The following is a 15,707-nucleotide window of genomic DNA, read 5'->3' on the forward strand; positions in this document are numbered from 1 at the left end:
TTATGTGCTTTGAACTTTCCTTGACAGTGTGGCATGATTGGGACCCTGTGATCAGGATGTGAGGGGTGTGGTGTACAAAGAGATTGTCCAGACAGTAATTATCTCCCAAAAGAACGTCCTTGTATATTTGAAATACTAAACAAAAAAATCCCACCCCTCTACCAATGATGGTATCGAGGAGAGGAGGGGACACGGCGGGCTTGTTCGCAAACAACTCATTTCGTGTATGTGCAGCTACGCGCTTCCGTCAAGATGGCCGACCTCCAGTTTCTGCCTACCGTCGAGTCAACCTGTCTAGGGGGAAGCATACCGCCAACCTCACACAGCGCCCTTTCTGGTCAGGAGGGAGATTTACAGCTTAGATTCACAGACCCCACTGATTCCACTTGTCGTGTAATTTAGATCATGCTGACACAGGCTATGGACACATATTTACATGTTTACTTTTTTTTTTTTTAATAAAAAGAATTGGACACCTATTTCTATAGCAGAAGTGGTCTTTTTTGGTGAAGTCCCAGTGAATAATGCTGATTTGATAAAATTTGAATACCCCTTTTAGTAAAGTAGAGAGACAATGGCTATAGTCCCAGCCCACCAGATCCACCTCTTACTTAAAATAAGCAAGAGTTGCATATCTGATAGTCTGTTGGGCCAGAACAGAAATATCAAAACATGTACCATGTGATTTGGGCTGCATAGTAAATTCAGATGTGACTGATTTGCAGCAATAACAACATTCAACCATCACTGCGCTGTGTAAAATAAATCCCCTTCAAGAAAATAGCAGTTACGATTTCTAGCCAGTAGCTGACACTATGTGCTATACAAATATCATATTAGAATTTAAGGTAAATTTGTAATGTAATCTAAAAATGGATGTGGATCTTAGGTTTTGTAGACCTTATACAGTTTGATTTGTAAGTTTTGGTAACATATAATTTATTTGTTTAGGTGTTTAGCTGGTTAGTAAGGCTTTGCCATTTTAATTCAGTTGTAAAATATCTTTCAAAATTGTTTTGTCATGACAAAAATAGCGTCTCCCTCTGAAAATGTGTAATACTTGTAGAAAAAATGTGAAAACTGCAAATGAACTAGAATATACATTGATTTTTCAAGACTTTATAATATTACGCTTTTTAATAGTAATTACTGCTTGTGTTCATAACCATTTCACTTCTAAGAAGTAAAGACGTCTCTTGCGAAATTACTACTGTAGTCCTTGTGCAGATTGTAAAAAACTCTGTCTGTGTTCCTTCCACGAACTAAGATCAGTCCCTTATAACCAGTCATGTAGCTCCCCTGTTCCAACTGGTGTTCTATTGTCAAGGAGTGTAGAGGTGAACTCTGCTGTAGCAGCTGAATTGCCAACAATGATTTACCAAGGGGCACAGCTTGCAGCTGGTACGATACCTCTTGCCACAGTCCCTTACAAAGACTCATCATATCTTCTATTAGAGGCTTTGTATAGCCCTGGACCAGTAGATCTTTTGGCCAGCTAGGCGCTATAGTTACATATGGAAACACCTTGTTAATTTCCTTTATAAATTGATCCCCTCCAATATATCCAGGAGTTGCAAATCTTCCATATGAAACGTCCATGTTTATCCAAGTTGGGTTATAAAGGAATTTCTTCTCATTTAAATGCTTCAGTAAAGCGAGCGCTGGTGTGAGTAGTTCTTGAGATTTGATCTTCAGATATATACCCCATGGTTTGGGGGATACAAGTATAAGGTCTAAACACTCCTGCAGCTGAAAGTCTGAGCCGTCTACCGCCGGAACCCCAGGACTGCTTTGTGATTCTCCGACTGGTACAACAATCATCCCGCTGATTCCTTCTGCAAAACAAAAAATAATACCATTTATTAGTCTCAATTGCTGTCTATGTGGCCCACGATCATGCCAGATTTGTCATTCACCAAGTAATACATTATTAATGTTAAATCTGCAGTACATTGTTTTCTGTAGATTTTCAAATAATACATAATATAATAATATACTGTATATTGTTCCCAGTTTTATATGAGTTAATACTCTCCCTCATATAAACTAGCACAACAACAAATAAACATAATAGCTGTTTTTTTTTTTATTGCATCAGACAGATGCTTTGCTTTGCAGAGTAGTCAGGATTCCTAAGTGTTGGTTGGTTGACTGTGAAAGGTCACTGTGCTGGGTTGCTATTGGTTTAAAGTTGCTGTGTTCAGACTGTTGTGCAGGTTTCACATGGAATTAGTCGTTCAGTTTCAGCCTAATCCCTTGCATACATGAAAGCACAAAGAAAAGCCATTTAATGCTATTATTTTTGGCACATTCAGCAACCCTTTCTTCTAGGAGGCCCCAGAATGAATAGTCCTAGAAAATGAATTGCCGTTTTTATGCCGATAGCGTTTTTTTTTTCCAGGTAAAAAGCCAGCAAAATCTGACAATGGACTTGGGCTGTAGATAAAACTGACTTTACTACCCAATGATGGGAATACCACACATTAAACTCATTAGAAACGATGAGTTCATGGTAATTAAATCATTTTCCTTCTGGTGTTGACAACAGCACCATGTTTTCATAACTTAGCACATAAAAAATACTACCATTTTGATTTTGTATATATATATTGGAATTTTGTATATATATAATGGAATTTCATTTGTTTCTATAAATGTAAACATGTGTTGACCCATGAAAATGCCCCCAACTTTAGAGCTGGCAACAATGTCAACACAAGGCAGCATCTATACACAGTGAATGAAATATAAAAGTCTTCTGTTAAGTCATGATTTCTGTCACAAACTGATCATCATAGCTTTACCAGTAAACTCTTTTGATATTTGTGTTTTGTCCGAGAATAAACTGGCTCATTCAAGTAGAATGAATGTTTCATTAAACTGATTACAGTAAAGGCAGTTCTTGCTTCAAATGTTCCTTTACCTTTAAGCAAAGTCATCAGTGTGATCCTGTTGTCAATGCTGTGCCATTGGATGTACATCCCATCCGAGTTCCGAGGCTTAAAATAATCAATCAGGTTTCCCCCGGAGTAAAACCGTCTACTCCTGTTTGGTTGAACTGTGGGAATATTTTATAATACAGTGTGTGTGTAATTATATATATATTATTGAATATAGCTGCCAAGACCAATCCAACATTTCAATGAACTCGACTCAGACTGGCTCACTCATGGCTGGGTGGGTGGCGGAGTTAAACCAGTTCAAATGAGGATGATATGATATGTTTTTGGTGTTGATTTAGTTTTCCAGACTTTTTTTCACTTTGGCTCAGATGAAGCCAATGCATAAGCTTGCTTCCTTTGTTACAGGGAACAGGAGCCCATCTGATCATTTTAACCAGATTCTATGCTGCACACACATCAGGAAAAGATCATATTACCTCTAACACAGGAAGTGAACGAGCTGCACATTTTTGTTTAAAGCCTAGATGGTTGCACATTTAACATTCTGCTTTATACTGACATGCCACTTCTTTGAAGGCTGATAAGACTGGGTCGTAGATGTCATAGTAGATCTGATCTGGCTGGCTGTTGTCCCGGATGAACAGAAGGTCCTCCACAGTGACAGGATCGTCCTTTCCCTGCCACAACGTCAGGCTGTAGCTAAAAATAAAGGAGAAGCATGACAGTGAGGAATGCATATAAACAAGGTTACATAATATTAAAATGGCAGGGACCTGGCAAAGGAATAAGGGTTCTAAAAGAACAATGAATATTTAAACTGAAATACAGATATATCCACGTTGCATGCAGTTCCCCTTCAAACACTAATACACAACTGTATGCGTAGCTGGTTGCTGTAGTCAGTATTTCTGCTGTGTTTTACGTCTGAATTGCTGTAGAACAGCTCAGCCTGTAACGAGCAACAGAACGTACAAATCCAAACAGCTATCTGTGTAACTGTTACCTGGGGGACTGTTCCAGCAGCCATTTGAAGTGTGGCCAGGCATTTTTACCCATGACAGCTCGGATAGGGAAGGTGACTTTCTGGGTAACATTCTTCAGGAGTTTATACATATCTTCCACCATGGCGCGTGTGTATGTCTTGTTGGGCAGCAGGGATACATACAGCACCTTCCAACCAGGTGAGATTGTAGCATTGGGGAACTTCTCCTGAATGAGGTTCAAAAAACTAAAAGAAAAATAATAACATGCACTTTAATGACATGATTTGAATGGGATGAGGAACTCTGCGCAGTCAGTGGTCCTTGAGATCCATTTCAGTCCAGGTCTGTTCCGAGCAGGTCCTAAATTAGTTCCTTGAACCTGCAAAAAACCCCGACTGGAATGGATCACGAGGGCCGGTTGTGCACCACTGCTCTAGATAAACTCTAGGCATGCTCAAAGCCCAGTAAAACCAGAACCCACAACCACTCTGAATTATTGCAAACACCATCAAATATTAAGAGTCATCTAAAAAAGCAACTGAAATGACATCAGAAGCCACTTAGGGCCACGTTTCCACAGCTTTTACAATAGTCTTTAATTAACCCGTTAGTCAACAGTAATATACAAAACAGCGAAACAAACGACTTGGGAGTGCATAAGAGACCTTCAATTAAATGACTTTGATATTTGAGTTTTGTAAAGTCTATCAGTGTTTTTCTCCTTTGAAAAAACAGAAGCCTGGCATAAACTCAAGAGGCAAAGCGCCCAAGCACACTTACCTAGTAGCATTCACTACTTCTATAAAACCAGGAACATTTGGGCCATGGAGAATATCCGCATTCAGCCAGACAGGTCTGTTAATGCCACTTTCCAAAGCTTTCTTTTTCAAAATATCCAGAGAGGGACCAACTGACTCGATGGTTTTAAAATCCAACTTAATACCTGTTCAATACAATAAGGCTAAACTTTATAATTGTGCATGGAAAGACATTTCACCCTGTTCAGTGATTTGAGCTGTAATCAATAAAAATCCTGCATAACCATATAGGCTCTGTGCTGTTGAAACAAAAACAATCTCTGAATAAATGTTGCTGAAAACACGACCAAGGTAAGAAAAATGTCAAATCTTATCTACCGTATCTATTTATCTTCTGTATCTATATATCACTACCTGTTTATCTATACTTGTGTATGTGCTACTGTAAGTCGCTGTTATATATATTTGGCATAATAAGTAAATATTGTTTATTAACATACATGTCAGACAGTCCTGTAATTGCTGTGAGACGCGGGGCAGCTGCGTTGTCGGTGGCAGTTTTTTTTGCATTTCAAAGGTGGCAGCCCTACAATGTATGCAGGCTTTATTTATTAATTAATTAATTAATTAATTTATTTATTGTCCTGCGGTTGCCTTGAATTAATTTTTCTGCACGTACTACTACTTTATATATGAATGACGTAGAATACGTGATTAACACTAGCACGTACAATACTCTTTCAAATAAACATGCATGATTTTGAATCTGCGGTTCTTAAGAAAGATAATATTGTCATTGCTTTCGCCCCGGCACCTCTTTATTTACAAATTAAGCACTGTATATATATTTCGTTTGCCTAGGGGGGCAGAAATCCTTGCGCCGGCCCTGTGTGCAGGTAGCATTATAGGTTTTAGAATTAGTAAGCAAAACAGAATATGCACATGAAGACAGACATCAAGTCTGAGTTCACCTTTATTGGACTTGAGAACAGCATCCAGCCACTCCTGGAGAGTATTATCGCTATAGATGTCAGGTGGGTGGGCCATGATTGGGATGCTTGTCTGGCCATCTGTGTTGTAACCTTCAATGTTAACATCTGCCTCCAGGACCATTGCATCGCCTTTTGATAAAAATTAAAAAAACACAGTTAGGCTCCCGAGTGGCACATCCAGTAAAAGCACTCGCTACAGTGCAGGATGCGCTCTATAGCCTGGATGTCGCGAGTTCGAAACCAGGCTATTCCACAGCTGACCGTGGACGGGAGCGCCCAGGGGGCGGCGCTCAATTGGCCGAGCGTCACCCGGGGAGGAGGGAGGGTTAGGTCGGCCAGGGTGTCCTCGGCTCACCGCGCACCAGCGACCCCTGTAGTCTGGCCAGGCGCCTGCGGGCTTGCCTGTAAGCTGCCCAGAGCTGCGTTGTCCTCCGACACTGTAGCTCTGAGGCGGCTGCACGGTGAGTCTGCAGAGTGTAAAGAAGCGGGCGGCTGACGGCACACGCTTCGGAGGACAGCGTGTGTTCATCTTCATCCCTCCCGAGTCAGCGCAGGGGTGTTAGCAGTGAGCTGAGCCTAAAAATAATTGGGCATTTCAAATTGGTGAGAAAATAATAAAAACTAATTGGCAACGATAAAATTTTAAAAAAAACAAAACAAACCCCCCCCCCCCCCCCACGGTTATAGGAGGTAGTGAAGCAAACACTAATAACCTTCCATAGACTGTTCACTGAGCATGCTAACCATTAATAATAACAACAACAACAACAGTAATGTCTTATTATCATCGGCTCGAAACCACCTGAATCTTTGTTCTGCCTTCAAATTATCATTTAATGATGGACTATTTTATTAATACCAACTATAAAACACACTTATTCTTCATTCAACAAGCATTTGGTGAACTAAAACTGGCTAGGATGTGCTTTTGGTCTTGTATCATGATACCCTTATAAAAGTGTAGCATAGTAAAAGCATAGCAAAGTGTAATAAAGCATAGTCAAAGCACTGGTAACCACTGTAAAGACCACCAAGGTATGGCAAAGCATATTAACAACATGGTAAACCAGGGTAAACTATGGGAAACACTATATAACCATGGGAAAAGCATTGGAAAATTACAAAGATACCACACAAAAATACTGTGGTAAACTTTTATAAGGGTACAAACGATACATACCTCTATTACGATACGACGTATCATGACACACAATGACTATGAAGTAATCATTAACATGATTTACAATTATCTGGAGACTGAAGTCCATTTTTATATATAGTGTACCTTCAGAGCTGTTTCAAAGTTAAGAAAACTTGAAATGAAGAGTTGAACTCAGTGTAAGTGTGTATGTGTGTGGAGGTGGATATTCTAATGAGATGAAAGAAAGGGTTTTAAAGTTCTACATAGCACATCAAATTATTTACACAAACTTAAAACCATAGATTAATATATAAGGTTCATAATCATTTTTTGTTCAGTATACAAGCTGGCCAAATACTCAAATACACTCCATCATAAAACAATAAAAAGGTTACTTTTCAAGCCTTTCTCCATCTCACTCTTGTTGTTAGCAGAGTGATACCAGGACACCAGCAACCCATCCTTCTTTTGTATGAGGCTGAGATCCAGCAGGTAGTCCAGCATATCTCCATCAGTAGGAAATGTAAATCCTGGCACATGATCTGCAAGATAACAACAATCAATACACATTCCATTAGCTGAAATCTGCAGGTAAAGTTTCCACTGAAAGACAGTTTGCCCTGATTGATGCACACCCACAAAGAAATACATTCACCCCACCCTCTACAGAGTGCATGCGACAGATTTTCATTAATCAGTGAAAGAATATCATATATTGGACCGTTCTGCTATCATGTTATTTGTAAATAATATGGTGTCCACTCACAAGATGAGTGGAACAGATATCGGAGGAAAATCTCACTCATATGCAGCAATGATATGCAACTAAATGATAAATACTGTCTTAGAACAAATGTATCAATATAATACATTCCCATCACTGAATAATTCATACTTTAGTATCAGCTGCTGTGCTAGAAAGAATGTACAGATTTACAGTGGACACCTTTCTTCACCAGGCAAAGAACGTGGCCGAATTTCTGCACACGCACCTTACCTAGGATGCATGGAACGCGAACGACCACCTCGTTAGAAACTGGATCTCGCTAGTGAAAACTAAAACGAAATTTAACTAATTTGCCACATAGTTGGTTCACGTTAGCAATCGCATATTGCAACATGTTCACAAGTACCTGTAGCAATAATAACCATAATGTTGTCCTTCTCTAGTAACGGTTACGTGATGAGCAAACAATGTTAAACTATAAAGATAATTCAATAAACACTGTTATTAGTTATGCAGTAAAGAAATTACATTATCCTTCGCCCTTAGAAACATAACACAGCTCCCCTTTGTTTAACAAAAAAAGTATACGTGCTACATAGAGAATTACCTGGAGAAAAACTTCCGTTCATGGAAAATATGGTTACAACCACAAGGACCAAAGCCACAAAAATACCAACTGCTGCCATCGTGCATGCTTCCCGTGACATACAGCGCGCCTTCTTCTCTATGACCCTTTTTTCCATTTTCCTGTATTTAGACAGTCGCCTACACGCACACGTTCAATCACCAGATGCTTGGTGTACTGTAGTAATGAATGCCTCCCTCTCTATATATCTGCGAATGCTTATCTTTGAATCATTTCCCGTTTTCTGTGTTTGTCGGTCTACCAAGGAAACACCCCTTGCATTCGCCCTAACGAAACACATGTTGCTGCCCTTGTAGTATTCAGTTGTCCTTAGTTTCATGTTGTTTAAGGAGTGCATACTGGCGATCGTCAAAAAATGTGATAAACATAATTATTTTTGTATTACAAAAACACGGGTTGAAGCTAAATGACTTCTGTATTGTTGAGTCGACAGTAACGCTGCTTTGCCAACAAACACGTAGGTGCGCGTCTAGTCGTATTCGTGTTTGAACCACTTCTGCATTTAAATTTAGAGGCAGTAATGCAAACAGCAGTATGTGAAATTTAAACACAACAACTTACCACAGGCGTTGCAAAGTAAAAATCTGAAGAAAAAATTACACATTTCCACACATGATAAAGTACAGTTCATCTCTATTGAATTGCAAAGCGGTTTCCCATTATGTTACACGTGTTTTGTTGTTGCTACACAACACGTGCTACATTATACAATTAACACGTAATAATACAAGTAAAACCACAGCACATTAAAGGTTTGCCTTAGTATGACAGTTGTAGACGGTGCTTATACATCACTCTCACTCTATCACACAAATATGCTACAACATGTGAGTCAAAATTTACTGTGTGTATTCTATCAATGTATGTGTCTTTAAATGTCGAGTTACCTGCTTCAGCTTTCAATAGATTACAATTATCCTTATAGTGCCATCTGTTTAGCTTGCAGGGATTCTATTTCCGTATGGTTGCAATTAAATACAACATAATAATGTACTGCAATAACGTTTTAATTCTTTTAAATGTTTTTATTGGTGTAAAACGAATATTTTGATTTTCACACTTATATAGTCATTTTTTTCTGCTTTAACAGAAAACCACAATTGCACTGATGGGTATAATAAGGGCACTGTAAGAATCCTTTGGTTTAGTGGTTCTTTTGATTTACAAGTAGAGTATACCATTTAAGGGGGTTTGAAAAGACTTAATGGGTTTGAAAAGACTACAAGGGCAAAAAATAGTCTTTTGCAGAAGCAAGTATAGCCAAAATGTAAATACAATAATCTCTTTTAAAAAAAGTAATTGCTACTCACTCAGTCAGCTATTGCTTTTAGTAAACTCATTTTATGTTAGTATGTTCTGTTGTCACACTCTAATGCAGTAACATGGCTGTTTTACAGAGTTATATTTCTTAATTTACTGGACTGCTCTCTAAAAAAAAAAAAGCCAATATAAATAATTCTAATTTTTATAGGCATGACTGAGATGTTTTAAATGCAGGCAATTAATACATGTTACCGTTTATAAAGTAGCCACAATCAAATCACAGATGGCAATTTAAAAAAAAAAAAAAAAAAAAAAAAAAAAAGTGGTAGTAATATCTTTTTTTTTCTTCATGTGTATTTGTTTATATAAAATCCGTTCAGGTTGAACGTTACTCGTTCCTGATATTGGCATCTGTCCTTTTCCCTTAAGGTGTGGTCTTTCTTTTCTACCCTTTCCTTACCAACCACACAACTACAGTATATTCAAATTACACATGGAAATGCAATTTGAGTATTCATTCAGTCACACTGGTGTATCTACATATCACTATTTGGAATGGAGACATCAGACAAACCATATTCAAATTTCATTTTCCCGTGCTACCATATATGTTTATCAAGTTGACTTACCATGCAAGTGTAAAATAGGTAAAAATAACTTCAACAAAGAAAAGCCATGTTTTAAAAAAATATAATTTGAGTAATTTTCAGAAACTCCATGAAGTTGGTATACTAGAGTGAGTTTTAAGAAAAGGCAAGTAGAAGACTATATTTTTAAATAAACTTCAATGCACAATTTCAGCATTGTATGTGTAGAGATCACCCTCATTTTAATGTCACATCATTTGTTTCCTGTACATATTATATTGGAATTTGATCCACTGGAACTGGTTGCATAGCCACTAGGGTGGCTCGGTGAGCTTTCTGAGATGCTACTTTGGCTCTGACTTGCTTCAAACGGTCATTTGCTTTTTGCACAAGACGACTGTCGATAGCCATTTTTTCAAAATGCGCTTCAGTCTGAATGGCAAATTTCCTAAAAAAGATAAAAATGCGGTCTGTTCAGATTTGTGTAACAACATGGTCAATATGATAACTGCATTGCCTCCCCCCCCCCCCCCCCCTTCAGATATCAGTTTACATTGATAAATCAGTTTTATTAGGATTTTTCAAATTGTTCGCCATACAGAATATACAAGAAATAAAAAAAATATTAAGCCAACCTATGTTCCATGTACTTATGGACCAGCTGCATTCGCTCTTCCTGTTTCAGCTTACAGGTCATCACAAGGTCTGTCTTCTCTTGTCTGAGGGCGTACTTTCTCTCTTGCATTTTGTATTTCAACATTGCATTGCTTATTGATATATGCTGTGCGCTGAAGTCCTTTACGTGTGCATTTTCAGCAGCCCGCTGTTTCTTTTCCTCCAGAAACCTTGCATGTCTTTGTCGTGCTAACTGAATCAGCTTTGAATCATTTGTCTTGTGCTGCTCCATGGCTTCCTGTAGTTGTAAACTATCTCTCTCAGATTTATTGAGAGCACTGCTGTTTCTTGACTCGAGATACCCCTTGATGTGGTTCTGTGCCTCAATTCTGGTGACACGGGCCTGAGCGACCCAGTCAGCCTTTAAGTTAAGGTTTTCAGCTTTCTGTCTGTCTCTGTAGGCTTTTTCAATTACCTGAAAAGGAGTGAGACTTATGGATGCGTAGGACCTGGCGATCAGTCTTTTCTCCATGCTAACTGGTGGACAATAATTAATTTTAGGCTTTGCAGCAGCATCCTGGCTTGCTGAATGGAATTGGTCAATGGCAAATCTAATCTCCCTTCCATTCTCCCGATGGGATATCAGCATTTCACGCACTGGGTCAGCTTGATGGAAAAAAGCCTTAGATCCGGGAAGCCTAAAACCTAATTCATCCAAGTCGTATTTCTCAGAGTCAGACTCACCTGTAATATGACAATTAATAAAAAAAATATTTGTAATAAAAATATTAATAATTGATTGGGAGATGAAAAAATGAATAGCAATGAAAGCAATTAACTTTTCCTTCATGTTACATATTTCATTTAGTTAAAGGTTTATTTTATTTGCCGTATAAAAAGGTGAAACTGACACTTTTTTTAAATATTATTTTTAAAAGGAAATTAAATATGTGAGGGTTTTCATTACATGGAGTTTTCACAGATAACATTCAAATGATATATTACAATTCTTCTATGTTTTTGTTTCCTAATCATGCTAACAAACACTGAGATTTGAACTGAAATAAAACTGCTATATGGCACAGGTTTGTAACATACAGTAATATGAGCCCTGTTTGATTTATGCGTTGCAATATGAATCTAGCTGTTTTTTCTCCTTTACTAGAAGGAAGCCCTCTAAACACATGTGCATTTTACTTTATTTAACGGATGCCTTTATCCAAGGCGACTTACAGAGACTAGGGTGTGTGAACTATGCATCAGCTGCAGAGTCACTTACAATTACGTCTCACCCGAAAGACAGAGCACAAGGTTAAGTGACTTGCTCAGGGTCACACAATGAGTCAGTGGCTGAGGTGGGATTTGAACCGGGGACCTCCTAGTTACAAGCCCATTTCTTTAACCACTGGACCACACAGCCTCCCTACATGTGCATGTCTGACATACCACTTCAAAATACACTGCTTCACTGAAATTCTTAATCCACCGCTGCAACCCTCAGTTGTCAGTGCAAATAGTATATAATACAAACAGAATCCCTGGTGAACTGTAGGCATGTATCTGTAGTCTGTAGCTTTGTTGTGATTCTGTGCAGAAAAGATGTATTAATTCATTGACTGCAAAGGGTAACAGCACCACCCACAGTAGGATATTGATATTACAGGACACTTGTTTTAAAGGGCAACCAACCAGCTCTTGAGAAGTTCTAGAACTGGTGGATTACAGGCAAAGACACATTTACAGGATTCTTGTTCGATTACATGATGTGTGTGTGTTCTGTGTAATGTAAGCAACTACAAATTGATGAATCAATAATTCAGCAGAATGTATTTAAACACTTATTTTCATTTCTGATCAGAAAAGCAATTCCGGAGGCAAATGGCCAACAAAGCTGAAATCTATTAAATGATTGCTATAGAAATAAGAAAAAAAAAGTAAACATACTGGATTTTGGACTTTGAAAGATAATCAGCAATGAGAGATTAAATCAATCAAAATGGAAAGTTTCATACCTTTGTTCCACTTGGGCTTCGTTTTACTGTCTTCAAACAGGTGGCTTTGCACAGGAGTGCAGTATGGAGTATTCCGTTTTACATTTCTTTCCGAGTTTAATGAGTAAGATTCCTTTTTACTTTCTTTAGCCTGATTTGGATAAATAAGTATTTAAATCGAGACATAAGAGATTAAAAAAAAAAGCAAAAAAAACCAAAACATTCGATTTCTATTAAATCCAGAGTATTCACAAGATTTTGGCACACATGCCACATTAATGTCTGATCTTTTACAACGTGCAGTTCAATATCATAAATGTGAAATACATATTTTTGTATGGTTGTTGGGTTAGTTTTGCATATTACGCATACTTTTTCAGCACTGAATACAGACTATATACAGTTTATACGACCACAAACAAGAAAGTTAAATCATGCATACGTACTGTACCTGTACAATGTCTGATTGTAGTAGCTTTTCCAGGTCTACAGCAATATTCTTTTCGGATCCACAAGATGGAATGCAGAATTCATACTTTAAATCCTAACAGTAATAAAAGAGTGACATAAGTAAACAAAACACTTATTGTATTTTAAATCTGTTTTCGACATTTCTGTATTGATTTTTTATCATGGCAACACCATAATCTCCATGACTGTAATTCATTGCTTTATTATTTTCAAGTAAATCAGAAGGGGACTTAAAAACAAGTCACTATATGTAAGTAACGTAATACCCCAAGGATATAAAATAATGACATGTTACAGGTGTCAGTGCAGTCTCATAAACACTTTGCATGCACATGGCTTTTACCTGCTTAGTTGGGGTACTGCTTTTTGTCTGATTCTTTTTAAACCTAGCCTGCTCCATGACGTGGGATCTTTGCGGTGGTCTTGGATCCCATGAAACTTTTCTTCAGAACAAACAAAACAAAAACACATTGTCAATATTAAATCACCTCACCTACTTGTTCCAATAGTTCTATTAAGAAGAAGAACACCAATATGTTGTCATGCTTTGTAGCAGTCTATATCTAGCACACATTTTTTTCCATGTCTTGTTTTATTGAGTGGGTCTGTACAGTAAAGAAACAGTAGTACCCCCAAAAGTTCAGTCCAATAGATATATAATCACACCGTAATACATTAACAAACTGCATTAAAAAGTGCAAACCCCTGTAAAATGTACAAATGAACAAATACAATCACAGACATACCCAAGTCTTTTCCGTGTTAGATGCCCCCGAATCCATCGCTGAATAATTAAAACTGGTGAATAAAAGGCCAGAGTATAGTTTATCTTTGAGATGATATCCTTTACCATTTTCATTTCATCTGTAAATGATTCCTGATTTGTGAAACAAAAACAATATACATTATATAATCATTGTTATTTTTTTTTATTCTAAATAAATAAGATAATGCTTTAAAAAAAAAGGGTATTTTCTACATTATCATGAATTGAAAAATATAATTTGTGATTTAGCTTTTCAAATAAATACAGTCATGTGGAAAGTAGGTACCCACCATTTTAGTGACTGGGCACAGATCTACAAATAAGTTAGGTGTTTGTGCTTTGAATTTTTGAGGAAGAGACCAGTCTTCAATAATCTCCTCATCAGAAACGACATAATTATCCAGTGCTTTCAGGGACCATATACTGTTAATAATACAATGCCTGTAACTTTCCCTCAGACTCAGTGGGGTGTCATACAATGTTAATCCAATGAGGCTCTGGCAGCTTGACAGGAACTGAATATTGTTTCCTATTGCATTGTCATGAAGGTTGAGGAACTGTAGATTCTTCATCCCATCCCAGAAGTAGCTTCCTGGAAGCTGGGTTATCTGAAAAGATGTATCTGTATGAATCCAGTTTAACATTTATATTTAGAGGATAAATTTCCAGCAATACATGGTTTTACACGGACAATTTAGATTAAATGCAGCATGAGCTTTCAGTTGTTTATATATTTTTATTGCTTAAACACAAAAACAAAAAAACAAACAAACAAAAAAAACAAAACGTTGTAATTGACTTAAAGTCAAATGTCTATAACTATCAACAAGTCACTTTTTCAAAAGAAGAAATTCATTCAGCTTCAAAGGAAACAAAAACAAAACAAACAAACAAACAACAAAAACAGACGTTACCTGGTTACCATGAAGATCTAATTTAACCAATTCGTGGCAATTGGAGAGGGCTTCTATTTTTGTGATGTAATTGTTGGCCAAGATACAAATTTTCAGTGACCTGCAGTATTCTATGTTGTTCAGATTCTTCAATCGCAGGCTAGTCTGCTTGACCATAACAATGTCTTGTAGTTCATTACCACGGTGTTCTTGGTTGGCAGTTCGTCCATGCTCAAGTATTAATGATTTGGAGTTGGACACTAGAATGTCACTGGACTCCAGTGGGGGAACACTTGTCATGAAGTTCATCCTATTAATGAATGATCTATTTCAAACAAAAAACATAAAAATGAGCTCAGCTGTGTTCCATGGCAATATTTATTTCTGTTGGAGAGCATAAATAATAATTATTAAAAAAAGAATAAATACATACACAAACAAACATGTCATAATTGCCATTTATAAAAAACAACACACTGACTTTAACAAAATAAAAATAAACAGAAAGTGTAATTTACTTAATATTTTAAAACAAGCGGTATGTATATCGTCTCAATAGTTATTCAACAGATACACCAAACTGGTAACGTTTTGTATGGGTTGATCGGGTAAAATAAACTCATGACAAGCTAGTTAACGTAATTAATTTACGACTAAGTGCATTATCTCGAATGTCTACCATGTCGCACACAGTAATAAATTAATTTCTAAGCTATTATTGTACTGTTTCTGGTACTTACTTGCCTGTTGAAGTTCACAGGGTGTTACGCATGTAACTATGACGACGGTACAACTACGGAAAGCAGGACACTGCCGATGTGTATATTTTAAATATTATTAATTTTTGTCTGTTGGGATCACGTTTTTATTTATGTTTACTTTGTTTTCTTGCATAAAATGTAAATAATTACGTATGTATTCTAATACAAATAATTACCCGTTAAGAAAGGTGTTTGTTTTGACCCGCATAA

The 15,707-nt window shown here is 37.2% G+C and overlaps 2 protein-coding genes across 4 annotated transcripts; both read right to left on the minus strand.

The window, feature by feature from the left end:
- Window positions 1-439: 439 nt before the first annotated feature.
- On the minus strand, window positions 440-8,875 carry fam151a (family with sequence similarity 151 member A). Of its 3 annotated transcripts, none has more exons than XM_059034946.1 (8): window positions 8,712-8,875; window positions 7,173-7,319; window positions 5,616-5,765; window positions 4,667-4,829; window positions 3,907-4,131; window positions 3,463-3,602; window positions 2,924-3,058; window positions 440-1,835 (listed from the first exon to the last, which is right to left on the minus strand). In XM_059034946.1, the coding sequence occupies exons 1-8, from the start codon at window positions 8,779-8,781 to the stop codon at window positions 1,177-1,179; spliced, it is 1,689 nt and encodes a 562-aa protein (XP_058890929.1). In that variant the 5' UTR covers window positions 8,782-8,875; the 3' UTR covers window positions 440-1,176. The 3 variants fall into 3 exon arrangements, with proteins under 3 accessions (XP_058890929.1, XP_033884117.3, XP_058890930.1); XM_034028226.3 differs by lacking the exon at window positions 8,712-8,875 and adding an exon at window positions 8,112-8,638; XM_059034947.1 differs by lacking the exons at window positions 2,924-3,058; window positions 8,712-8,875 and adding an exon at window positions 8,112-8,639 and having other exon boundaries at window positions 1,734-1,835.
- Window positions 8,876-9,743: 868 nt separating this feature from the next.
- On the minus strand, window positions 9,744-15,656 carry lrriq3 (leucine rich repeats and IQ motif containing 3). Its single transcript, XM_034027604.3, has 9 exons — window positions 15,477-15,656; window positions 14,758-15,061; window positions 14,134-14,451; window positions 13,824-13,954; window positions 13,421-13,520; window positions 13,058-13,150; window positions 12,628-12,757; window positions 10,636-11,359; window positions 9,744-10,448 (listed from the first exon to the last, which is right to left on the minus strand). Exons 2-9 carry the CDS (start codon window positions 15,043-15,045, stop codon window positions 10,274-10,276), a joined length of 1,959 nt encoding a protein of 652 aa, XP_033883495.3. The 5' UTR covers window positions 15,046-15,061; window positions 15,477-15,656; the 3' UTR covers window positions 9,744-10,273.
- Window positions 15,657-15,707: the final 51 nt, after the last annotated feature.

Source organism: Acipenser ruthenus, chromosome 12, assembly GCF_902713425.1.
Source record: "Acipenser ruthenus chromosome 12, fAciRut3.2 maternal haplotype, whole genome shotgun sequence".
Taxonomy (NCBI): Eukaryota; Metazoa; Chordata; class Actinopteri; order Acipenseriformes; family Acipenseridae; genus Acipenser; species Acipenser ruthenus.

Coding starts and splice junctions, on each gene's coding strand:
- fam151a (XM_034028226.3), bottom strand. CDS start 8,247: ATGGAAAAAAGGGTCATAGAGAAGAAGGCGCGCTGTATGTCACGGGAA. Junction 5,766..7,172: donor GATGGAGAAAGGCTTGAAAA/GTAACCTTTTTA, acceptor TTTTATCAAAAG/GCGATGCAATGGTCCTGGAG. Junction 4,132..4,666: donor GAAGTAGTGAATGCTACTAG/GTAAGTGTGCTT, acceptor TTTTTCTTTTAG/TTTTTTGAACCTCATTCAGG.
- lrriq3 (XM_034027604.3), bottom strand. CDS start 15,045: ATGAACTTCATGACAAGTGTTCCCCCACTGGAGTCCAGTGACATTCTA. Junction 14,452..14,757: donor TAGATCTTCATGGTAACCAG/GTAACGTCTGTT, acceptor ACATCTTTTCAG/ATAACCCAGCTTCCAGGAAG. Junction 13,521..13,823: donor CTAACACGGAAAAGACTTGG/GTATGTCTGTGA, acceptor TTTGTTCTGAAG/AAAAGTTTCATGGGATCCAA.